The following is a 25209-nucleotide window of genomic DNA, read 5'->3' as shown; positions in this document are numbered from 1 at the left end:
ATGTTTAGAATAAGGTGGGTGTGGTGGCTCACGCCTATAATCCCAGCACTCGAGAGGCTGAGCTGGGAGGATCATTGCGAGTTCGAGACCAGCCTGGGCTACAAAGTGAGCTCAAGGCCAGCCTGAACTGCATAGAGAGACCCTGTCTCAAAAAGACAAAAAAAAAAAAAAAAAAAAATGTTTAGAATGAGTCCCTCTCCCCCCAAAAAAGTAATAAGAACTAAGGAGTAATAAAACCCAAAATGTGTAAATTTTGTTGTAAAAAAGAGAAGGAAAAAAAAAGAGTTCTAAATGATACAACAGCAAGAGTGTTTAGGGGTGTTAAATAGCTGACCATATTAATGTTTTTGGTTGGATCACTGAACACAACTGTTTGCAGTCTCACTGTTTGAGTGTCCACTTTGTATGCTTTGATACTGTGATTTGAGCAACTATCTCTAAGATGATAATATGTAATCTATTAACCGGTGATTTCTTACTGGTTTTTTTTTTTTTTTTTTTTTTTTTTTGGTAGTTCTGTATTACTTGTACCCTTACACTGCTTTGTTTTGTTTTGTTTTTTCTCTTTTTCCTTTTAAATAAAATTAAAAAAAAATAGAATGAGTCCCTCACTTCATTCGTCATCTTATTGGGTTTGTTATTGTTGTTGTTATTTTGTTATTGTTTTTGAGACAGGGACTCTGTTATGACTTGGGATTTTGTTGTTTTTTGAGGCAGGGTTTAACTATATGATTCAGGCTGGCCTTGAACTCACTTTGTAGCCCAGGCTGGCCTCAAACACACAGCAATCCTCCTGCCTCAGCCTCCCGAGTGCTGGGATTACAGGCATGTGTGCCCAGTTTATGTCTTGTGTTTAGATGCCCCTCCCAAAGCCTCATGTGATCATAGGTGAGGTTTTTGCAGAGGCGGCTGGATTTAGAGTGTGTGACCCTGGAATTGATTCATGGTGCAATGCTAGGATTGAGGACGCCAAGAATAGGAGTGTGAGTGCTAACCACCCTAAGTAGCCTGTATAAGACACAAGAGATACAAAGAGCTGTCCATGGTCAGTCCTTGTTGCTTTGCTACCTTCTGCTGCCATGAACTGTTTCTCCTCGGTAATCTGCCATGCCACCCTGCCTTGGAGCCAGCTAATTATTGACTGAAACCTCTACAAACTGTGAGACAAATAAACCTTTCCTCCCTTAACTTTTGCTGTTGGGTATTTTGTCTCAGCAACCAGAAAAGTATCTAAGATAAAAATTGGTACCAAAGATGGGCATGGGGATTCATGCCTGCAACCCTAGCACTTGGGAGGCTGAGGCATGAGGATTGCCAAGAGTTAGAAGCCAATATGTACTACATAGAGAGTTCAGGGCCAGCCTGAACTATAAAGCAAGGCCTGTCTCAGAAAGAAAAAAAAAAAAATTGGTACCAGAGAAGTGAAGTCATTGCTGTGACTGTACCTGGTTATGTGGCTCAAGAGCCTTTAGAACTGGCTTTAAAGTGGAGACTCCAAAGGATGGAGAAGGCAGCATCATCTGAGGAAAACAGCAAGGTGGGAGCTACAACCACCAGACATGCCATGTAACTCTAAAAGGAGTTCACATCTTGCCCCCAGATTGCCTTGGATGCTGCACTTGGAACTACAGGATTTAATGTTTGCCCTGCAGGATTTTGAACTTGCTTTGCTCCCATTCCTTTCTATCTCTCTATTTGTACTCTTTGGAATTGTAATGCCTATCTTGAGCCAATGTTGGAAGTGTTTAACTTTCTTTTCATTTGTATAGCTAGGAGTTTGCCTTAAATCTCAAAGGAGACTTTGGACTAGGACTTTTCAGTAATACTGAAACTGTTAGGACTTTGGCAACTCTTGGAGATGGATTAAATGCCTTTTAAAGGATGTGGATGAGTCTTTGGGGGCCTAGGGGAAAAATGTTATGGCTTATATCTGGGTGTCCCCTGCATAGCCTCATGGGTCCTAGATAGGGATAAGGGACAGAACGAAGCTTGTCTTGCTCCCCTTGTTACTTTGCTACCGTCTGCCCATTGTTAACTGTTTCTCTCTGTGATGCTTCCCTGCCTTGGAGGCACCTGATTATGGATTAAAACTTCTACAAACTGTAAGCTAAATAAACCTCTTCTCCTCTAACTTTGGGGTGTTAAGTATTTTGTCTTAGCAATAAGAGAAAAGTAACAAAGACACTTTTCTTTTGCTGGAACAAAATACCTGATATACACAATTTAAGGGAGATAAGACTTTTTGGTTCATTGTTTTAGAGGATTCAGACCATGGTCAGCTGGCTCTATTGCTGTTAGACTCATGATAAGTCAGCAGTATCACGGTGGAAGAGCACAGTGGAGGAACGATGCTCACTTTATGGCAATCAGGAGAAGAGCCAGAGAGAGGGGAAAGGGGCTGGAGACAAGAGAGGCTCTTCAAGAGTCTGCCCCCACCCCGTCGTCTTCTTCCTCCAGTGGGCCATACATTGAGCTGTGAATTTATCAGAGGGTTAACTCATTGATGTAGCCACCACTTTCCATAAAGGTATCTTTGGGGGACACTTCCTATTTAAACCATACATGCATAAAGTGGTCAATGACTCTTCTTGGTTGTTAAATGTCATTTAAGCAAAATAGAATCAAGTTAGGCATGGTAGTGTGTGCCTATAATGCCAGTACAATGGGATACTAAAACAGGAAAATCATAAGTGCAAGCCCAGCCTAGGCCATGTAGTGACTTTGAGAGACCCTGTCTCAAAATAAAGGTTAAAAAAAAAGGCTGGGGATGTAGTTGGGTGAAAAAGTGCCCCTGGACCAAAGTCCTCAGTTGGCTTCTATGTTGAACTAATTTCCTTCCAGCATTTTATGCTTACACAGATTGTGTGGGTCAAGAGATCAGCAGATATTCGAGGGGATGATTTGTTAATGCAATGTCCAGGAACTAACCTGGAAAATTTGAGACTAGTTGTGAATTGACAGCCATGTCTCTTGTCTGCCTGTGCTCAGGCTAGAATGACTAGCCAAACTTGCTGGGGGTGGTGATACAAACCTGTAATCCCACAATTCAGGAGGCTTAGGTAGGAGGATCTCCATAGGTTTGGAGCCACTCTGGGCTACATAGTGAGTTCAAAGCCACCCAGAACTACCTACTGAGATTCCGTCTCAAAAACCTAATAGACTGGGCTGGGGATTTAGCTCAGCGGCATAAGCGCCTGCCTTGCAAGCAAGCAGTTGTGAGTTCGATCTCCAGTACCGATTAAAAAAAAAAAAAAAAAACCACCAATAGACTTCCAGGCATGATGGTTCACACCTGTAACTCCAGCACTTGGGAGGCTGAAGCAAGAGGATCGCTGTGAGTTTGAGGCCAGACTGAGCTACATAATGATGAGATCTTATCAAAAGTATCCAGTAGGCATCTGAAGTAGACTGCTTTAGGTCATTAGCAGGTTGAGAAAATAGGTAAGTAGACACTCTGGAAGGTCGGGTGCTAAGTCACACAGGCACATAGCATCCTAGACAGGAAACTGGAGCCCTTCCCTTCCACAGCCAAGCCCTGCAGGGTGATCACATCTCACATTTGTGTGTGATTTAACACCCTTTCCAAGGACTTTTAAGAATGCTTCCACAGGGGCTGGGGATTTAGCTCAGCGGCATAAGCGCCTGCCTTGTAAGCAGGCAGTCGTGAGTTCGATCCCTGGTACCGATAAAAAGGAAAAAGACAAAAAAAAAAAAAAAAAAAAAAAAGAATGCTTCCACATTTAATTTTCACAGAAATCCCATAAGAAAGACAAGTGCTATTTATCCTACAGGTTTAGATGAGGAGAAAAAGCGGATTGCCTACCCACCTGTGAGCCACAGAGCCAGTTAGGGATAGGCCTAGCTCTTCTCACCCCAGGGCACCCCATCAATTCCACAGGGCCCAACAAGGCCACAGCCAGCTCTGCATCCACTCAAGTGTCAAGATTCCCAGAGCCTGGGTTTGGGAGGCTCATGTCTGTATACCTAGCACTCAGGAGGCTGGGGCAAGAGGACTGCTAGGAGTTCAGGTCAGCCTGAACTACAGAGTGAAACCCTGTCTCAAAAAACAAAACCAAAAAAAAAAAAAATTCTGGAGATGTAGCTCAGTGGCACAGTGCCTGCCTGGCAAGCTCAAGGTCTTGAGTTCGATTCCTGATGCCTTCTCCCCAAAAAAAGTTTCCCAGAGAAGCCAAGTGTGGTGGCGCATGCCAGTGATCTTAGTTACTCAGGAGGGTGAGTGCAGATTGCAATTTTGCAATTTCAAACCCAGTGATTTTGATTCCATCTCAAAATTTTAAAAAGGGCTGGGGATGCAGGCCATTGTGAAGGCCCTGTGTTCAATCTCCAGGACCAGGAGGAAGAAAAAATTTGAGGCAAGACCTCAACTTGGAAGCGGAGCGTGGTAATCCCAGCACTCGAGAGGCTGAGCTGGGAGGATCATTGCGAGTTAAAGACCAGCCTGGGCTACAAAGTGAGCTCAAGGCCAGCCTGAACTGCATAGTGAGACTCCAACTCAAAAAAGACAAAAAAAAAAAAAAGACCTCAACTTGGCAACCCTGTCCAAATATATATAAAAAAGAGAGGGACTAGGGAGCCCCTGGGTTTAATCCCTAGCATTTAAAAAGAAGAAGAGGAAGGAAATGGAAGAGAAAAAGGAGAAGAGGAGGAAGGAGAAAAGGGTGTGGGGAGCAGCAGCTGGAACCTCCTTCCTAGCCCAGATGTGTGAGAGAAGATTTGTGAGGGTGAGGACCCAGGAGCTTAGGGTACAACCTGTGAGGCCTGGCTTCTCCAAGCCTGCAGCTGCCTTCAGAGAGCTGGCAGTTGGCAGCCACCTGTGGTATGGGGCAGCGGGAGGAATTTGAGAGCTCCCACCCCACACCTCCCTCCACACCTGCTCCTTCCTCTCTTCCTTTAGGCAAAAGGATAAATTCCTTACCTAGGCTACACAAATGTTACTGAAGAAAAATATTACAGAGAGGAGAGTCACTGGTAATTAGGGATAACATAAGTGGTGTGAGCTGACTGAACAGAAAACACTTGAAGCTGGACATGGTGGTACGTAGTCCCAGCACTCCAGAAGCTGAGGCAGGGTGATAACCAAGACTTTGAGGCCCATAGGGAGTCAAGGCCAGCCTGAACTATAAGCCAGACCCTCTCTGAAACAAAGAAAAACAGAAAGAGAAGAGACTTGAGGATGGGGTGATGTTAAAAGGAAAAGCACAAGATCACAACCATACCTGGGCAGAGACCACAGCACCAGGTCCAGAGCCCAGCTTGAGGAGGCACTAAAAGTGGAGCGAGACCTTGGAAGGTGTTGAGGTAACTGGCTGTGCTAAGAGAGTGAGCCAGGCATGGAGTGCACGCCGGTAAGCCCAGGGCTTGGGAAGCTGTGGCAGGAGGATCGCTACATGTTTGAGACCAGGCTGGAATCCATAGTGAGACCCTGTTCTTAGAAAGACACAAAACCAAAAGCAAAGCTGGGGATTTAGCTCAGCAGTGTAAGTGCCTGCTTGGCAAATGTGAGGTTGTGAGTTTGACCCCTGCCACCAAAATAAAAACAAAAACAAAACCAGAAACAAAAACACCGTGAGTGTGAATGAGTCCATCACCATCCACAGATCCATGTTGCTTACTACCCATGCAGAGAAAGCAACTAAAGGGTGGTGGTGATGGGGCTGGGGATTTAGCTCAGCGGCATAAGCGCCTGCCTTGCAAGCAGGCAGTCGTGAGTTCGATCCCTGGTACTGATAAAAAGGAAAAAGACAAAAAAAAGGGTATTGGTGAAAGAGAAGACCTCTCCTGAGCTCCAGGTCCACAAGCCCGGTGCCCACTAGAAATCCCTAAGGCCTGTGGTTGTGGTGGCACACATCTGTAATCCTGGCACTTGGGAGGCTGAGGCAGGAGGATCACAAGTTTGAGTTCTAACTGGGCAATTTGGCAACACTCTGCTTCAAAATAAAAAAGGGCTGGGGATGTAACTCAAGGCAAAGGCTCTGAATTTGATCCCTAGTACCACAAAACAAAGCAGCAAAAAGAATGCAAAATAAAATACCCAAAATAAATAATTCCCCAGTTTTAGAATGAGCACGATTCTGTGTTCTCTGCTGAAATCTGGTGCTGCCTGGGATACCGATTGTCCACTTGCCCAACGTTTCCATGATACCTATGCTACCAGCCCGCTAGTCACTCAGTAACCAGCTTCCTTATCAGGTTAACTGTCAGTGTTTGTGTCCTGATAACTCTTAGTTTACTTGAAAATTGTCCTATAGCACAAGAATAATGTGCCGTGGCAAGAGAAGGTATATAGTACTTCTTCTAAGGGCAAAGGCCAGAGGACAATAAGAGACCACAATTGCACAACTTCTGTTACAGTGTAGTGTGACAATGTTCCTCTTATTACAAGATATCAATCTTTTTTTTTGTCTTTTTCTTTTTTATCGGTACCGGGGATCGAACTCATGACTGCCTGCTTGTAAGGCAGGTGCTTATGCCGCTGAGCTAAACCCCCAGCCCCGTCTTTTTCTTTTTTATCGGTATGGGGGATCGAACTCACGACCACATATTTGCAAGGCAGGCGCCTATGCCACTGAGCTAAATCCCCAGCCCCAAGCTATCAATCTTTTACTCTGCCTAATTTTTTTTTTTTTTTTTTTTTTTTTGTCTTTTTCGTTTTTACCAGTACTGGGGATCAAACTCATGACTGCCTGCTTGCAAGGCAGGCACTTATGCCACTGAGCTAAATCCCCAGCCCCCACTCTCCTAATTGAAAGTAAATTTTCTCCAGGGCTGGGGATGTAGCTTCAGCACTACATCAGTGCTTGCCCACACTACAGCACTACAGTGCTTGACTTGTCTGCAGAATGCCTGGGTTCCATCTTCAGCCCTGAATCCTGCCCTAGGCCACCTTCTGAAAAAGCTATGAATGCTCCCTCCCCATTATCATAGGCATCTATGTGCAAGCAAAATAGTATATATTGTCCAGTACTATCAGAGCCTTCAGATGTCTAGTGGGGGACTTGGTACATACATCCCAAGGTCAAGGGAGACCATGTACAGAATCCTTTTATTATTTATTTTTTTGAGACAGGGTCTTCTTGTGTGGTTCAGGCTGGCCTTGAACTTACTAGGTAGCCAGGCTGGCCTCCAAATGTAGTGATCCTCTTGCCTTAGCCTCTAGAGGGCTAGGATTACAGCTGTGTACCACCACACAGAGCTAGCACTTCCTGCTCTTGTTGACGTCCTTACAGCAAGAGCCAGGCTGGTGAGTCCCTCCCATTCTGCCCGCCCGATGATGACTGAGGCACTGGGCCGTGACAAGTAGTCTTAGTAAACTAAGAGTTATCAGGACACAAAGGCAGCTCTGTGGCCTGAAATGCATGGTCCCAGACTTTACGTTCTGGGTTCCTTCCCAGAAGACAGAGTCAGCTGAGTGCTGCCACCCCTCAACAGCCTCCCCACCTCCCCGATGCTGCTCTTGGCCTCACCAGCCATGGCAGCTCCCCACTGCAGGGTTTCCATAGAAGCTGCCATCCGGGCCTTTCTCCTGCTGCCTTGAGGCTCTGCTCTGTGCAGCGAGGGCAGTCCTCCCTGGAATAAATCCTAATTAGCAACAACTGCTGCTTCCCAACAACCCCTTCTTCCCTGGTCTGCTGGCTGATCATGTAAGAACACTGTTCCAAGTGAGATGAGGGGCCCAATTATAATCCAAGCACTCTGGGAGGCTGAGGCAGGAGGATGGCAAGATCAAGTCCTACGTGGGTGATTTAGCCAGATCTTGTCTCAAAAATAAATAAATAAAATTTTTAAAAAATGGATGGAACGCTACTGGGAATTTCTGGAAAACTTTTAATACCATCATTAAAAGCATATCTCTTTTCAAGACCAAAGTCACATTGGATTAGGACGCATTCATGAGGCCTTATTTTATTTTTATTGTATTTATTATTTTTGAGACAGGATCTTACTATGTAGCCCATGCTGGCTTTGAACTCACTGCAATCTTTCTGCCTCCTGAGTACCTCATTTTAATGTAGTTACATCTTCAAAGGCTCTGTTTAAAAAAAAAAAAAAAAAACACAAAAAGGCTTTGTCTTTAACCATAGATACATTCTATGCACTGAGCATTAGGACTTCAATCTGTGAATATTGAGGGGATACAATTTAATGTGTAGCAGCTTGGTGAAAAATCACCCTTGTTGTGGTTAAGAACATCTTGCTTAGGGGCTGGGAATTTAGCTCAGCGACATAAGGGCCTGACTTGCGAGCGTGGGGTCATGAGTTCCATCCTTGGTACCGATTAAAAAAAAAAAAAAATTTAAAAACAACCAAAGAACATCCCTGGCATGATGCTTACCTAGAATCTTAACACTCTGAGAAGCTGAGCCAAAAGGATGGCAAGTTTGAGCCCAGCCAAGACAACTTAGTGACTTAGCAAGACCTTTTCTAAAAATAAAAAGTTAAACCGGGCATAGTGGCATATTCCTGTAATCTCAGCACTTGGGAGGCTGAGGTAGGAGGATCTCCATGAGTTTGAGGTCAGCCTAGTTAACATAGTGAGTTCAAGGCCAGTCTCTAATACATAGAGAGACCCTGTCTCAAAACAATAAACAAACAAGCAAACTAATTAAATTAAAATCTAAAAAATAATACATAAATAATTTAAAAAGGGCTGGAGATATAGCTCAGTGTGAGGGCCCTGGGTTCCCCAGTAACAAAACGAAAAACAATCTGATTGCATTTCTTTTTGAATAGGGATTTAGCTCTGTGGCTTAAATGCCTGCCTGGCAAGTACAAGGTTGTGAGTTTGATCTGTGGTACCAAAAGAAAAAAAGAAAAAAAAAATTATTGGTGCTGGGGATTTAGCTTAGTGGCATAAGCATTTGCCTGGCAAGTGTGAAATTGTGAGTTTGATCCCTGGTAACAAAAAAAAAATAAATAAATAAACCAAAAAACTATAGCATGCTATTTCTTTCTGAAGTGATTTGATGTACTAACTTACTCCTTTGCTGATTGTCTCTCTCATCAGAACGTAAGCTCTGTGACAGTAGGAACCAGCCTGGCTGGTGCCTCCAGTATCTCATCAAGAATAGACAGGAGGTTTGCTGTGAGTTCAAGGCCAGCCTAGGGTACACAGTGAATTCAAACCTAGCCTAAACTGTACAACTATCTCAAAAAGCAAAACAATATAATAGATGCTTTCTTCATGAGGCATGAGTGCCAAGCCACCTCTGGCCCCCGCCCCCTTAGCTATCGCTCCTCATGGTTTAATATTTAAAAGGCAGAATGCAAGGAGCAAGAAAGCCAGCTTCTAGGCTGGTGAGAAGTTGGCCCTTCACTGCGGAGATCTGGGGTCCACACAACTCCCACAGAAACTCTGCTTTATGAAGAGGCTCTGATTTGAGCACTTGGAGTTTCCAGTTTCGGTCAAAACAAGGAAGTGAGAATCAGAAAGTATGGCTGATGAGGGCACTGACTCGTAGTTCATGAATCAGGATCACCTGGAAGCTCATTAACAAAACTCCAGAGCCTGGCTCCACCCTACAGACTCTGAGTTAATGGGCTTAAAGTAGGGCCCCGGCAGCTGCATTTTTAACAAGCTGTGTGGCTGGTTTGGGGGGACCACTTGTATTTTGTGGACAACATACTAGGGCCTGCGGGAGGAGGAGTCTGAACTGAGGAAGGCCAGGAAGGGAAAGACTGAGCTGTTGTAAATCCTGTTGTAAAGCACTCCGGAGGCTTAGGCAGGAGGATCACTGCTGAGGCCAGCCTGGGCTACACAGGGAGTTGAAGACAGGCCTGAATTATTACATAGTGAGATCCTGTAAATAAATAAATAAAGTCCTGGGGCTACAAAGAGATGTTGGCTGGCCCTCCAGGGCAGGAAGCCTCAGGGGGTCAGTATCTTTCTCCTTTCTGGGAAGGTACAGGTGGGCAGTGTACATGTTGTTAGGCCAGATCATACATGAAGTCACCTCAGGCTGAGGTCCACCTGCTCAAGGGCATCCTGACATTGGCTTTGCTGTGACCCACCTTTTGCTTTTGGGTCAGCTCTGATGAGGATATAGATGTGGCCCGAGTTGCTCAAGGTTCTGCTAGTAGCCTGGGAATGTGCTGGAGACTGGAGGGAACGTAGGTCCCATAGTGTCTAAAACAGAAGCAAGCATAGATAAGCTAGTAGTTTGGGAGGCCCACCCCTACACAGCTACAGAGTGGCCTCTGAGGTGTCGCCCCTGTTGGCTCCTCCAAGGTCAGCAGCTCTCACGTGACCCCAGACAAAGCCACCCTGGCAAGCAGTGGCCAGGTTCAGCCCCTACTGGACTGAGGCAGCCCAGCCACCAGGAGGACTCTGTCTATTTTAGATCCTGAGCCTGTGGCCCCATGGAACAGCTGAAGCTTGTGCTTAAAATAGAAGCCTCTGTTTCCTTGCCCACCCCACCTCTGCCACCCCACTGCTTACACCCCTGCCTCCACCTGCCTAGCAGACTGCAGACTCTGCTTCCCTGGGGACCCAAAAGGGCAGACACAGTCATAGTGACAGTCCTTACAAGGAAGGCCTGGGTAAGGGCTGAACATCTGGGTTTTCTTTTTCTGATCTCTTTAAATTTTTTTCTTATTAATTTATTTTTATTGTTTTTGGTACTGGAAATTGAACTGAGGACCCTGTGCTTGACAGGCAGGTGCTTAGCCAGGTCTTATTTTATAGTCCACGATGGTCTTAAACTAACTATGTAGCCCAGGCTGGCCTTGAACTCTTCGTAATTCTCCTGCCTCAGCTTGCTGAGTGTTGGGATTACAAGTACCTGCCACCATGCCCAGTTTTCTTGTCTTTTTAAATTTTTTTTTCTAATGTTCATAATGATTATACTCATCACGTAGAGTTGGTGCATGGTACATCTTCATTGTTTTTTTCAACCCCTTCCCCTTCTTTCTTCCCTCTTCATCCATCTCTTGGTCTTCTTCCCTTTCATGAAAGATCTTTCTCCATATTTCCTTTTTATTTTGCTCTTTCTTTATATTTTGGGTTTCTCACATAGGAGAAATCATGTGATATTTAAGGGTATGAGGCTTTGGGGGGACAGCTAGACACAAACCATAACATTCTATCCCCTTCCCCTAAAGACACATGTACATTTCTTTACACAAAAGACATTTAGTCCATCTCTAAGAGTTGCCAAAGTCTTAAGAGTTTCAGCATTGCTGAAAAGTCCAAGTACCAAGTTGCCTCTGAGATTTAAGGCAAACTCTGCTGTGGGTCTTGAAAAGAAATGAAAAGAAAGAAATGAAAATGAAAAGAAAGCTAAACACTTCCAATTTTAAATGACTCAAGATAGGGATTTCGGTTTGTTTGTTTGTTTTGGTACCGGATTGAAAGGATAGGCATTTCCATTCCAAAAGTTACAAATGGGGATACACAGGAATGGAACCAAAACAACTCTAAAATGCAGCAGGGCAAACATGGAGTCCTGTAGTTCCAGGTGCAGCATCCAAGGCAATCTGGGGCAAGATGTGAACTCCTTTTGGAGTTACATGGCCTGTCACGTGGTTGTAGCTCCCACGGCTTCTTTCTTGGGATGGTTCTGCTCCCACCTTGCTGTTTTTCTCAGATGATGTGGCCTTCTTCATCCTTTGGAGTCTCCATTGCACCTTTGGCTTCACACTCACAGTTTCACACACTGCCCTGTCAGGGTCACACTGCTTGGCCCTCTAGTCCTTCTTCTGAAATCTAAGTGGAAGCCTTTTTTGACTCCACAACTCTTACATTCTTCATGTACCTAAAACCAGCATCACGTGGACGATACCCAGGTCTGCTGCCAGCTGTAGGGGTTGAGTACCTGGATTGCTGGGCACTCTGAATCCAATTCTGAGGAACAAATTCTCTAGGCCATCATCATTCTGGAACATGGTCCTCTCAGGCTTTCTTCTCAAGGCAAAGTCTTTCACATTTGCAATTTTGAGGCTGTTTCTTGTGATACCCTCAGGCCATCTTTTCTAGTCTCCTATTCCTTCTCAGCAATCAAGATCTCCTCTGCTCTATCTTTGCAGTCCATAGCTTCACTGGAGCTTCCTTTTTGGCCAAAGTCACAATGTTTTAAATCATTCTGCTGACCTCTTTGCTCTTGATTGTTAACAGAAACCTGACAAACCCCCCCAACTGTATCCATGCCACTAGTTCAACATTAGACTGCCTGGAAATTTCTTCTGCCAGATTAATTAGTCTGCAACCCTTAATATTAGTCTCAGGCAAAGGTTCTGGACACAACCAAAATTGTGTGGACAAACTTCTTCCAACATATAGCACACATTATCTGGAGTCCAACAACCAATAGAGTCCTGTCTCCCAGCAGAAAACTTTAGGGCCTGGTCTTTACCAGAAGGATTTCTATCAGTCTTCTAGTCTTCTGAGTTCTGACCAGAATCTCCCATCAAGTACAGATTAAGGTATTTAAGCTCTATTTTTTGAGCTGGCATCTCCAAACCTTTCCAAACTTTTCCCATAATCCATTCTGAAACCCCATTTCTCTGATACCAATTTTTTTTGTATCAAGAATCAAACCTAGGACCTTAGGCTTGCCAGGCAGGCACTTGTGCCACTGAGCTTTATCCTTAGCCCCAAATTTTTGTAGTAGTCAGGGTTCACAAGGGAAAAGTAATGCAGGACACATAACTCATAGGACTATTTTATAATAGTCATCCAAATATTCAAATGCAGAAGAGTGCAAGTCATTTATCCACACACTAGAGACACAAAAGATCCAGTTGAGAGCCTGGATCCCACTGCAATGTCCTGCACAAGTCCAACTGAAGACCTAGGGCCCATGGCAATGTCTTCCATGAGTTCAACTGGAGGCTTAGAGGAAGGCCCAAAGATCGGCCATGCAAGATAGAAAGTCTGCTCCAGTAGGATGAAGGATCTGATTCAGCAGGTGGAGGGATCTGCTCTGGAGCCAGAAAATGATGCTCAAGGACCAGAGCTCCCCTGAAAAAAATAGCAGTCATCCTCACAAACAGTAAGATTCCAAGCTACTCTAATGAAGAGAACAGCCAAGTTCACATTAGGAAAGCCAGAGCAACAAGCTTCTCCAGGAGAATCAACAGCACCCCCTCTTCCACTCCAGTTCTACTTTTATACTATTGGCAACAATCCTTAGGTGGATCTTCCCCACCCAGCACCACCCTGATTCAGTTCTGCTGAGTGGTACAGTTGATCATTAGTTAATCCATCACACAGGCCTGACTTTTCAAAGCTACCTTACAGAGTGGTTTTAAGAAATCACCACTACGCCTGTTCTAAAGATCAGTTCACTGAGGCAAGCAAGACCAAGTACTTGTCTCTGGCTGCAGCTCATGAAGGACAAAGCTGGGATCTGAATCCAGATATTGGCTCTAGAAGCTGGCAATCACACTGTTCTTAGGTGTGCCCATCACAGGGGGGGGGGATGCAACTTGTGGTTGAGTGCCTTCCTTGAGTATGAGAGGCCTTGGGTTGCATGCCCAGCACTAGGGAAAAAATTGGCTGCACAGACTAGGGGCCGGAGAGATGCTGCCTGACGCCTTCTTACTTCAGGGAGTTCATCACTAGGAAGCAATGAGGTTTTTTTGTTTATGTTATTTTATTTTTTTATTTAAAATTATTTATTTTTTGGAAACTGGGTTTCTCTATGCAGTTCAGGTCTCAGGGTAGCTTTGAATTTGTAGTGATCATCCTGTTTCAACCTCCTGAGACTTGGGATTTCAGGTGTGTACCACCATACCCAGTTCACAAGGTATTGTTCGTTTATTTATTTATTTATTGGTACTGGTAATTGAACTCACAACCTTATGCTTGCTGGGAAGGCACTGTGCCACGAGCTGAACCATGTCATGCCATTTAAAAGATGACATCTGACCCAGTTATTTCCTTTTTAGGTCTCTTCTCCAAAGAGTTAAAGCCGTCACATTACAGTGATACATGCACATCCATGTTTATAGCAACATAACTCCTTATAGCTAAATTTTGGAAACAACCTATGTGTCCATCAACAGACAAGTGTGTAAAGAAAATGTATTTATACAAAATGGAGTACTACTCTTTCATAAAGGATAAACTTGAGGCATTTGTAGGAAAAATGGATGCACCTTGAGACTATAATATTAATTGAAATAAATTAGACACAAGTTTAGATATAACATGGTTTGTCTTAGATTAGAAATTCAAATATATATACATATATATATTTGGCAAAATAGAAGATAGATAAATAGAAAGTAGGGAGATCTTTTTCAAGTGAATAAATTAAGAAGAGAAGGAGGGAGAAAAAGGGAGGGGAGAGAAAGTGGGAAACAGATGGGAAAAAAAGAAAGTGTAATGAAGGCAGGGATGACTTGCAGTACTGAATGCTAAGGCAGGGCTTACAGAGGAGGAGGACTAAGGAAAGACTTTTGAATGTTCCTACAAATAAATAAATGTGTTTTTTTTTCTTTTTTTGCCTGATATGGGGGTAACACCTGTAATCCCAGAACTTGGGAGGCTGAGGGAGGATCACAGTGAGTTAGAGCCTAGCCTGGAATGCATAATGAGACTGTCTCTAAAATAAAAATAAAAGGTTTGTGTGTGTGTGTTTGAGAATAATTTTTAAGACAATGCTACAATGAAAATGAATGGTAATTTAAAAAAAATAGAAAACATTACATGGTGACATTAAGGCTTAAGAAGAGACAATTAAGTTAAATGAGGTTTTTTTTTTTTTTTTTAAATTACACACTGTGGGGGGGGGGGCTGGGGATTTAGCTCAGCAGCATAAGTACCTGCCTTGCAAGCAGGCGATTGTGAGTTCGATCCCTAGTACCAGAAAAAAGAAAAAAAAAGAAAAAGAAAAAGAAAAAAAAATTACACACTTGGGCTGGGATTTTAGCTCAGTGGCATAAGCGCCTGCCTGGTAAGCGTGAGGTGGTGCATTTGATCTCCGGTACCAAAAAATCACACACTTTACCATCTTCACTTTAGGTCCTATCATTGCAATAAATGATGCAAATAACTTTGAAAGAAATAAAAGGAGACAAGTGCTAGAGCCACCTAACTGACCTCTGCTTCCTGCAGTCCAACTATTCCTTCTTCTTGCATAAGGCCAGGCTGGCAGGTTGACCAGAAAGCCAGTAATTAGGTCACTGGGGTGTATTTTAGTTGGTGAAGCCAGATGTAGGTTTTCCTTCACCTCCTGCCTCTTTGTCTTTTCAGGGAATATCTGTCCTCAGACTTCTTCCTGACCAGTGAGGGGCTGTGGGAGTGGGGAGGAAAGTAGGGCCATGGCCGAACCCAGCAGGGCCTCATGCTGATTCCCTCTCAAGGTCCCCCAATCTTCTTGTCAGTAATGAGTTTTGTTTTGAGACAAGGTCTAGATATGTGGTCTAGAATGGCCTTGAACTCATTGTGGAGCCCAGGCCTCTAACTCTGTGATGCTCCTGCCTCAGCCTCCCTACCAGTGGTAGGATTATAGGCTTACACTACCATGCCTGGCTGAAGTAATGAGTTTTATGGGGGCCCTCTGACTCTCTTTCTTGGAGGAGGAGGAAGAGAGAGCTCATTGCCTGGCCCACTGTTTTAAAAAATTGCTTCCTGTTAGGCATTCAGTGGCACAAACCTGTAATCCCAGGGAAGGTAAAGGATCACTGTGAGTCAAGGCCAGTGTGAACTTTGTTTTTACAGATGGAGAACAAAACAAAACAAAACAAAACATGGCTTCCTGTTTCTTCTGTCCCACCCACAGCATCCCCACTTGGCCTTCTTAGGTCTCCTTTACCAGACAGGTCATACCTGGGTGCTCCATGAAATTCCCTCAGGGTACATCTTCCTCCTGGTGCCTCCAAGTGGGTGCCTCCATCTTTTTCTCCCTTGTTGTGTCCTTCTTGCCCCCCCTCCCCCACCAGTAGAGAACTTGTTTTTCAGTACTGAGGCTTGAACCCAAGGTTTTCACACTGTGCCACTTTTGTAGCACTTTTTGTTCCTTTTTAGAAACAAAGTTTCTCTGAGTTGCTAAACTGCCCAGGCTAGGCTCAAAGTTTTGATCCTTCTGCCCCTGAGTACAGGGATTTTAGAAAATTTTATTGTGAAATATAGCACCTATTTTTGTCCTCATTTACTTTGGAAAACCCCTGGGTTGAGTTTGTGGGAGCTGATCCCAGATCACAGCTGACCAACAGGGTTGGCCCAGGCAGGTCTGGGGCTGGCAGGAGGGGCCCTTGAAAACCAGCAGGACACAGGGAGTGGCCAGGTAGCATGGGGAGGGGTAGGCTGAGCTGCTGCAGTGCTCCTTCTCTATCTCTTCCTTCCATCTGTGATCTTGGAGATTATTTTCTAAACCAAAGCTCTAGTTCTGCTTGCCCCTGAGTGTGTCCTGGACTCCTGGGCCAGGCTCTCTGGGCTCTTGAGCTACAAGTATGGAGCTGAGCTGCCCTGACTGGCTTTTAGCCAGGACAGCAGGCAGGAGGTGCCAGGTGGGCTGGGTTCATGTACAGATGCCCTGGGAGCCTGGCGGCTTGCTGGTCCCACTCCAGGCCAGGTGGCTGCAGGCCCCAGGGCTAATGACTCAGGTAAGGGGTGCTGGACAAACACGCCAGTGTTTCCAGCCCAGCAGGAGGATGCCTGTAATTAACTCTGCCTTGTCATCATGCCACCGCCTCCCAAGCATGGCCTTGCCAGCTTCAGAGTCAGGGCCCACGGCAGGAGCATGGGTTATCTTTGGTAGTACCTATTGTTCAAGGTGCTTCAAGATACTTTTAAAGCCAGGCTTGGAGCTGAACCACTAGCACCTGCACTGTGTGATGATAGCTCTGGAGGCTCGGGGAACAAGGACAGTTTGATGAGGGATATTAGGCCTCCTTTTCATGTCAACATCTCCTTGTCCCACAAGTCCAGGCAGACAGGGAAAAGCAGGCCTTAAACCAGTGGCCTGATGCTCTGTTAAGAACTGCTGTACCAGCTTCATTTAAGTCATACTAAGTAAATTAGGGCACATATCAGACAGAGGCCAATGGGGTAGGAAGACCAAAAGTTGAAGGCCAACTTGGGTGCTGATATACTCACTATTAACTGATGCTCGGAGGCAGGGTAAGTACCAATACCAACAAGTACCAAACCGTTTTGACCAGAAAGGGGGCAATTGACACTGACATGTTCCACCTTATGGGTTGAGGACTAAATCAGTGACAAATACTGGAACAAAATTTGCCAAGTACCAAAGCTGATGAGTTTCAGAGTAGCTAAGGAACAAGATATGACTACTGAACAGATAACTAGCACCACTGCATGCCAGGCACTGTTGTGAGTACAGTCCGTCTCCTTCCATCCGTCCTCACATATTGCTGCAACATGGCAACCAGCACCATACTCATTTTACAGACTCTAAGAAGCTGCCTCTGCAGCACATGGTTGCTCACCAGTGAATCCAGGACTTGAACCCAGACTCTAGGATCTGGTGTCTCTGAGCTTGCCCTGGGTGACCTGACCCCAGCTGGTAACCCTCTCCTTCCTGGGACTCGGCCTCACTGCTCTGATACTGTGACCGAAGAGTGGAAAGGGGACTAAGCAGGAGCCTTAGGACCTGGCCTGGTGCAGCCAGCCCCACACTTGGCTGTCATGCCTCACTCTGGCCTTCAGATTCCTTAAGCAGGGATTAGGTCACAGCCTTTGTGACTGTTTTCAGTTTTGGGGCTCCACCCACATTAAAGTAAGACCATGGCAAGGTTCCTGGCCCCTGTCCTTGGACAGCCTCATTGGAAGCCTTTACTCTTTTTTTTTTTTTTTTTTTTTTTTTTGTCTTTTTCTTTTTTATCGGTACCGGGGATCGAACTCACGACCCGCTGCTTGCAAGGCAGGCACTTATGCCGCTGAGCTAAATCCCCAGCCCCGGAAGCCTTTACTCTTGATGGTCAAAGGCGGCCTCTCACATACTGGTACAGGGGGTGCAAACTTGTGACCTGCTGCCACTGACTCATGTAGCAGAGCTGCTTCCCCAACTCCACACCTCAATTTCCCCACTCACTCAGTCCAGCGGAGATAATGACCGCTCTGAGAGCTGCTGGGCTAATTAGTGTTAGTCACAGACTTGGAATCCTTATAAGCCCAGGGCCACCTGCTGGGTCTATGAGGTGACACACCACTCAGGCCCATACCCCTAGGAGCGTGCCTTTAAAGCTTTATTACTGGCTTGCCAGCTTTGTGAGCTGGCCCTGGGGTGACCCAGCCTGGGTACTGGAGACCAGCCTGAGGACAGCACCCTGGAAGAACTGTCAGCACTTTCATGTGGGCCTATGTGGCTGCCAATGGCTCATCTTCCCCATGTTTTTCTCCTCCTCCTCATTTCCTCCTCCTCTCCCCTTTCGTCCTCCTCCTTCTCCTTCTTTTGGTACTAAGGATTGAACCTAGCTATATTGCACTGAGCTATATCCCCAGCTCTTTTTTATTTTTATTTATTTTATTTTTTTTGTCTTTTTCGTTTTTATCGGTACCAGGGATTGAACTCACGACTGTCTGCTTGCAAGGCAGGCGCTTATGTCGCTGAGCTAAATCCCCAGCCCCTTTTTCTTTTCTTTCTTTTTTTTTTTTTGTACTCTTTTTTATTTTTTGAGACAGGCTTTTGTCAAGTCAATGCATTGTCCAGGCTAGGCTCAATTTGTAATCCTCCTGCTTCAGCCTCCCGGAATGCTGAGATTATAGGCATACATCACATCATTAAACTCAGCTCAACCTGGTTCTTTTTTTTTTTTTTTTTTTTTGGTTTTGAGATGGAGTCTCATGATATAGTCCAGGCTGGATTCAATTTATATAGGCCAGGCTGGTCTTGAACTCATGATCCTCTTCCCTCAGCCTCCACTACTACTAGTTTCAACTTGGTTTTTATCCATGCTAGTTAGGTTTTTATCCTCTGCACCTAAGAACAGAGCCTTAACCCTAAATTATGACTGTTTAATATTTATTCTCACTGGGGGTTTAACTCAGCGGCATAAGCGCCAGCCTGGAAAGCACCAGGTAGTGAGTTCGATCCCTGGTACCAAAACAAAACAAAACAAATTCGTTTATTTCCCTGCCAACTATCGCAACATTTTCAGTCTCTATCACTGGACCAGGCTGTGGTAGAAACTAGGCAGCTTTGGTCTCAACCAGCCATTTTATTTTATTTTATTTTTGAGACAGAGTCTTATATGTGGTTCAGGCTGGTGTTGAATTCATTATGTAGCCCAAGCTGGCCTCGAATTTGCAATAATCCTCCTGCTTCAGCCTTCCCAGTGCTGGGATGAGAGACATGTACTATCACACCCATTTCATTTTAAGTAGTTTAAATTGGGCAAGGAAAAATAATCAGTGACAAAAAAGGACTAAATAAGCATGATGGTGAAATAACAATGAGTCTGTGCATGTGCGTGTTCTTGAGGGTTGATCCCAAAGCCTGGTGCATGCCAGGCAAGCGCTTTACTTCGGGGTTTTCTCTTTTCTAATTTTGTGATGAAGTCTTGCCTAATTGTTTAGCACTGGCCTTAAACTTGAAATCCTCCTGCCTCAGCCTCCCAAATAGCTGGGATTGGAGGTGTGTGCCACTGCATCTGCCAGGGTGAGCTGTTCAAAGTCAGTGGTGTGTTTCCCAGCTCTATTAATCTGAAGATCTGTACGAAGTGGGAGGCAAGGCTTCTTGGCAAGGCTTCTTTCTTTGTTTTTTAAATTTTTATTTTTGAGGGGCTGGGGATTTAGCTCAGCGGTGCAAGCACCTGCCTAGCAAGCACAAGGTTGTGAGTTCAATCCCCAGTACCAAAAAAAAAAAAAATTTTTTTTTAAATTTTTTTGAGACAGGGTCTCAGTATGTAGTTCAGACTGGCCTTGAACTCACTATGTAGTGCAGGCTGGCTTCAAACTCACAGCCATTCTCCTAGCTCAGCCTCCAGAGGGCTGGGATCACAGGTGTGTGCCATGACACCTGGCCTAGGTAATGTTTATTTCCCTCTGCAATTCAACAAGGGAAGTCAGATGTGGAACGCTGGGGACACCTAGTGGGATCAGGAGGGTACTGCTGGCTTTAGCACCTGGCGCTAAGCCTGACCTTGTATCTCAGACTACAGAGAGATGGTGTGATCTCATTCTTTCTTTCTTTTTTTTTTTTTTTTTTGTCTTTTTCCTTTTAATCGGTACTGGGGACTGAACTCACGACTGTCTGCTTGCAAGGCAGGCACTTATGCCGCTGAGCTAAATCCCCAGCCCCTGTGATCTCAGAAAGAGCAGATTTTTTAGCCGCTTAAAATCTGTTAAGTCACATTTCCTTTCACAGATGAATCCATAGAAGAAAGGTTTAGTTTTTATTTTTGGGAACAAGCTTTCACTAAATTGCTTAGGCTGGCCTTGAATTTATGATTCTCCTGCCTCAGCTTCCCACACAGCTGGGAGTCCTGTTGTGTCCCACTGAACCTGGGTTAAAGACCTTTTAGTTTCACATTCATTTTCTTTTTATTTTTTTTCACATTCATTTTCTTTCCACTTCAGAGGAGCAACTTAAACTCTGAGAAGACTAGGACCATGAAAAAAAAAAAAAACTGGAGGATCATAGATTGAAGAAATAATCAGATTTGGAAACAAAAGGAGAGGTGATGATTAATGATGCTACCCACGCCTTAACTGGAAAGACTAAAAAGACAGAGTTCAGGGTTCACATAGTGACCTTGTTCTATGTGTTCTATGTTGGTGGCAGTAGAAGTGGCCATCTTCTTCTTTTTTGGGGGGGGGTGTTACTGGGGATTGAACCCAGAGCTTTCACACTGAGCTACATCCCCAGCTCTTTGTATTTTTTATTCTTGAGACAGTCTTGCTAAATTGCCATTTCCCCAGGCTGGGCTTGAATTTGTGATCCTCCTGCCTTAGCCTCACAAAGTACTGGGATACCTATAGAACTGTTTTTATCTTGCAAAACTAAAACTTTATGCCCATTGAATAGTTCCTTTCCATTTTTCCCTTTCTTCCAGCTCTTGGTAGCCATATTCTACTGTATGTTTCTAAGATACCTTATATATGTAGTATCACATAGTATTTATAATTGGCTTATTTCACTTAGTGGAATATCATTAAGGATCATCCATGTCATAGATATTTTATACATGTCATAGATTGCTTCACAATTTCCTCCACCTTTAGGCTTCCTCCCCCCTTTAGGCTCCTATGTCTATCCTCTTGAGGGCTGTTGCTGACTCTCCACAGGAAACAGTCAAATTGCCCCCATGTCGGCTGGCTGGGACAACAATAGGTAGTTGATAGAAGTGAGTTCAGGAAGTTGAAAAGCATATTATTAGAATGATTTGAATCTTCAGATAAATGACCTACCTGTCCCGCTCATGTCCTCTGTGGTTCCCTTTTCTCTCTTTTGGCTTCAATTACACAACAGGCAGTTCAACCAGGAGCACCTTGGAAAGAAAAGTGATACTCACAAATGTGGCCAAGGAGCAGCAGGGACAGAACGTGCACTGAAGATGGAATGAATGGTCTCACATTAAAGGGCTCAAGGGCAGCATTCTCTTCTGGGGACATGGGTCAAGTGACCAGATGACAGCTAGATCAAGCCAAAGAAAAGCCAGAATAGGACTATCACTAAAAATAGAACAGAAAGCCCAAGAGGAGGAAGTATCCGTGATTTTGCTGTTGGTCAGGCTGTATGTACAGCTATGTTTGTGCTGAGATGGGACAGGGTGGAAAGGACTGAGAAGCTGGCAGGGAGCCAGGCACACTTAGGGTAAGCATGTAGAGTACACGAGCAAAGGGCCCAGAAAACCTTCCTCACTGAGTTAGGAAAGTTGGTTAACATCTATAGGGAGTCAGGAGAAAGACTCCTTTCTGGACACAAAATATCCCATGCAGGACTGCAAGTTCCTCCTTGCCGTTCCTTTGTGTTGTGAGAGCTTGGGAAAGGGAGCTCATGGGATTATGGTGCTTGAAAGATATTATGGTGCTTGAAAGATATTCCCAGCTACCCTGTAGTGGAAAGGACAGACAGCTGGGGAAGATGGGCTCAAGGGGCACTCTACCACTCTACTTGGGACAGAGCTAGTTACTGTCTTTTTTTTTCTTTCTTGTATTTTTATCGGTACGAGGGATCGAACTCACGACCACACTCTTGCAAGGCAGGTGCTTATGCCGCTGAGCTAAATCCCCAGCCCCCAACTAGTTACTGTCTTTGAGCTTCAGTTTTCCTCTCCCTAAAAAAACTATTGAGATGAAAAATGCAGTCTTTGTTAAAATGAGACAAATTTAAGAGGACCTACTTTTGTGTTTTTGAAACAGGGTTTCACTGTGTAGTTCAGGCTAGCCTTGAACATGATTTGAAGCCCAGCGATCCTCCTGCTTTAGCCTCCTGAGTTCTAGGATTACAGGTGTGCACCACCATGCCTGGCAATTCTGGAGGACTTAATGGAGTTAAAAAGTGAAAGGAAATGCAGAGGCTGGGAGGACTGAGCAAGTGAGGGTGCTTATTATCAAGAGGGGCTGGGGGCTTAGCTCAGTGGCATAAGAGCTTGCCTGGCAAGCACAAGGTTGTGAGTTTGATCCTTGGTACCCCCCCCAAAGGACGATTATCAAGAGTATTAAGATGTCACCATCTGCCCTGATCCCTAGGGTGGGGATGCTAAAAAAGGTTCTCAACTGGCAGAGGGGAAGTCTGTGAAGTTCTGTTTACCAGGATTCATGCAGATTACAAAGCATTTGACAAGCTGGTCAACATGGCTAATCCAAGAGGGAAAATTCCTTAGCATGCTGACTTTCGTGGATGGTAAATATCTTAGTCTGTGTTGTGCTTCTTAAAAAAATAGCTTGAACTGGGTACTTCATGAAGAAAAGAGGTTTATTTAGTTCACAGAGTTGGAGGTTCAGGAGCATGGCACAGCATATTGGTTTTCGGTGAAGGCCTTATGGTGGGTGGCAGCATAAGACAGTCATATGTTGAGAGGCAAAGGAGAGACAGACAGAGAAAGGCCAAACTCACCTCATAACAACCCACTCATGGGAACCAAGCCAGTCCTGGGACAGCGAGGAGAACCTCAGTGCCTCTCTTAGCTGCATCACCACCACAGTGGAGACCGATGACTTTTGGTGAACACAAACCATATTCAGACCATCACAGTAAAGTAGCAAGTTGCAGGCAATTGTCTTCTTATTTTTGTTTTTGAGACAGGTCTCACTATGCAGCTTAGGCTGGCCTCGAACTCATAGCGATCCTTTTGCCTCAGCTTGGATTACAGGTGTGTGCCACATCTGGTAGCAATTTTCTTTTCTTTTTTTTGTCTTTTTTGTTTTTATCGGTACCAGGGATCAAACTCAGGACTCACACTTGCAAGGCAGGCGCTTATGCCATTGAGCCCCTGCAACTATCTTCTTAAAAAGAAAAATATTCAAATAAGGAATCAAATTGGGAAGAATGAATATCTAGAAAGGTGAAACCAAAATCTTTTAGAGGAGCAAAGCACAGATGAACGAGGAAGGGCCTAGGACTGAAGCGATGCCCTGGTATGTGGTAGGGAGCTTGCACACTTAACCTTGAGATCACCTGGGTACCGGAAGAACATTACCACCAGCTAGGCAGCAGAAATCAGATGAGATGGGCTGGAGTGCTGTTTAATGGGTTGGTACCAAGATCTCTTGTGCCAGGCCTGGTGGCATACACCTGTAATCTCAACTTCTCAGGAGGCTGAGGCAAGAAGATCCAAGTTGGAGGCCCCCCCAGGCAACGTAATGAAAGCTTGTCTCAAAAAACATTTTTCTTTTTTTTTTGGTCTTTTTCCTTTTTATCGGTACCGGGGATCCAACTCACGACTGCCTGCTTGCAAGGCAGGTGCTTATGCTGCTGAGCTAAATCTCCAGCCCCTCAAAAACATTTTTAAAAGGGACTGGGATACAGCTCAGTGACACAGAACTCACCTAGTTCATTCCCCAGCACCACACACACACACACACACACACACACACACGCACACACACACGCACAATCTTGCAAGACAAGGGGAAGGTTCACTTTGCATAGAAATTCTGAGCATTTGAATCAGGGAGCTTTGACTTCTTGAACAGGGTGAGTCCTCTTGGAACTGCAGAGAACTATTTCCAGACAAATATCTTCTGTGTCATCAAAACAAGGATCTTAGGGCTGGGGATTTAGCTCCATGTGCACTTCCTTAAGTATCAGTCGTTCCTCAGCTCAAACATTCTTCCAGACTAAGTCTTCCACGTGACACACTAGACTGCAATCTGGCCCAACATCCATTCTCACTGCCTTTTTCTTCCATTCAGTTCCAGGCTCTGGCCATGACAAAATACCTCTTCTTTGTAGAACACACCTCACACTCCACCCATTTCCCAAGTTCCTTCGACCCTGAATGTCTTTTTATTATGCATCCATGGAGCAGATATTGTGTTGGGATGAAAGCCAATAGACAAGGTCCCGGTTCTTATGGACCTGCCTTCTCCCACTCCCAAATCTATACGTCCCTTGAAATTTTCTTCAATTTCATACATGAACATTCACTTTTTCATCTATTTTTTTTTTTTTTTTTTGAGACAAGTCTCTCACTGTATAGTTCAGGACAGTCTCATTGTCCTTGAATTTACTACGTAGCCCAGGCTGGCCTTAAATTCAAGGCTATCCTCCTGCTTCAACTTCCTAAGTGCTAGGATTATCTCTTCCTCTTTTAATACTTCCACACTTCTACAGCATCTGATACGGTTTGTGTAACTTTTTTTTTTTTTTTTTTTAATGACACAGGGTTTTGCTATGTAGTTCAGGCTAGCCTTGAACTCACTGTGATACTCCTGCCTCTGTCTCCCCAGTGCTGGAGTTAAAGGTATATACCTCATCTGGCTGGTTGGTGTAACATTTATACATCCAAACCATGTGTGTGTTTTCTGGCCTGCACTATACACTTCTTGCAAACTAGGGTGCCATTCATCTTTGAGGGTTTACCCAGTCTTCACACAAACAAGAGGCTTAATGTCTTGAAATATACCAAGTCTATTCCAATCAGCTTCCATCTATGATAAAGAAATGAACAATAAAATGTGGATTTTTACCTATTTTAAATAAATATAAATACTTTTTATTTTTATTTTTTAGTAAATACTTTTAGAGAGTAAAAATTAAAAATCATAATGAAAACACTTGAAAAACACCCAAATGATTTACAAACTGAATCTGTGGCTTATAATAGCTTACATGAATA

At 44.5% G+C, this 25209-nt stretch overlaps 1 protein-coding gene across 1 annotated transcript in view; it reads right to left on the bottom strand.

Annotated features, from left to right (window-relative positions):
* The window catches only part of Ube2h (ubiquitin conjugating enzyme E2 H), a 152183-nt gene extending 130695 nt beyond the window's left edge, over positions 1–21488 (bottom strand). The window contains exon 1 of the mRNA XM_063240803.1: positions 21335–21488. Coding sequence (XP_063096873.1) covers positions 21335–21347 — 13 coding nt within the window. The 5' untranslated portion in view covers positions 21348–21488. The remainder of the gene's footprint in view (positions 1–21334) is intronic.
* Positions 21489–25209: the final 3721 nt, after the last annotated feature.

This window comes from Cavia porcellus, unplaced genomic scaffold, assembly GCF_034190915.1.
Source record: "Cavia porcellus strain 051 isolate PalLab524CR breed Dunkin Hartley unplaced genomic scaffold, mCavPor4.1 scaffold_2, whole genome shotgun sequence".
NCBI classification, from domain to species: Eukaryota; Metazoa; Chordata; class Mammalia; order Rodentia; family Caviidae; genus Cavia; species Cavia porcellus.
Note: the sequence above shows the minus strand (reverse complement) of the source record. Positions and strands in the feature narration are given on the sequence as shown.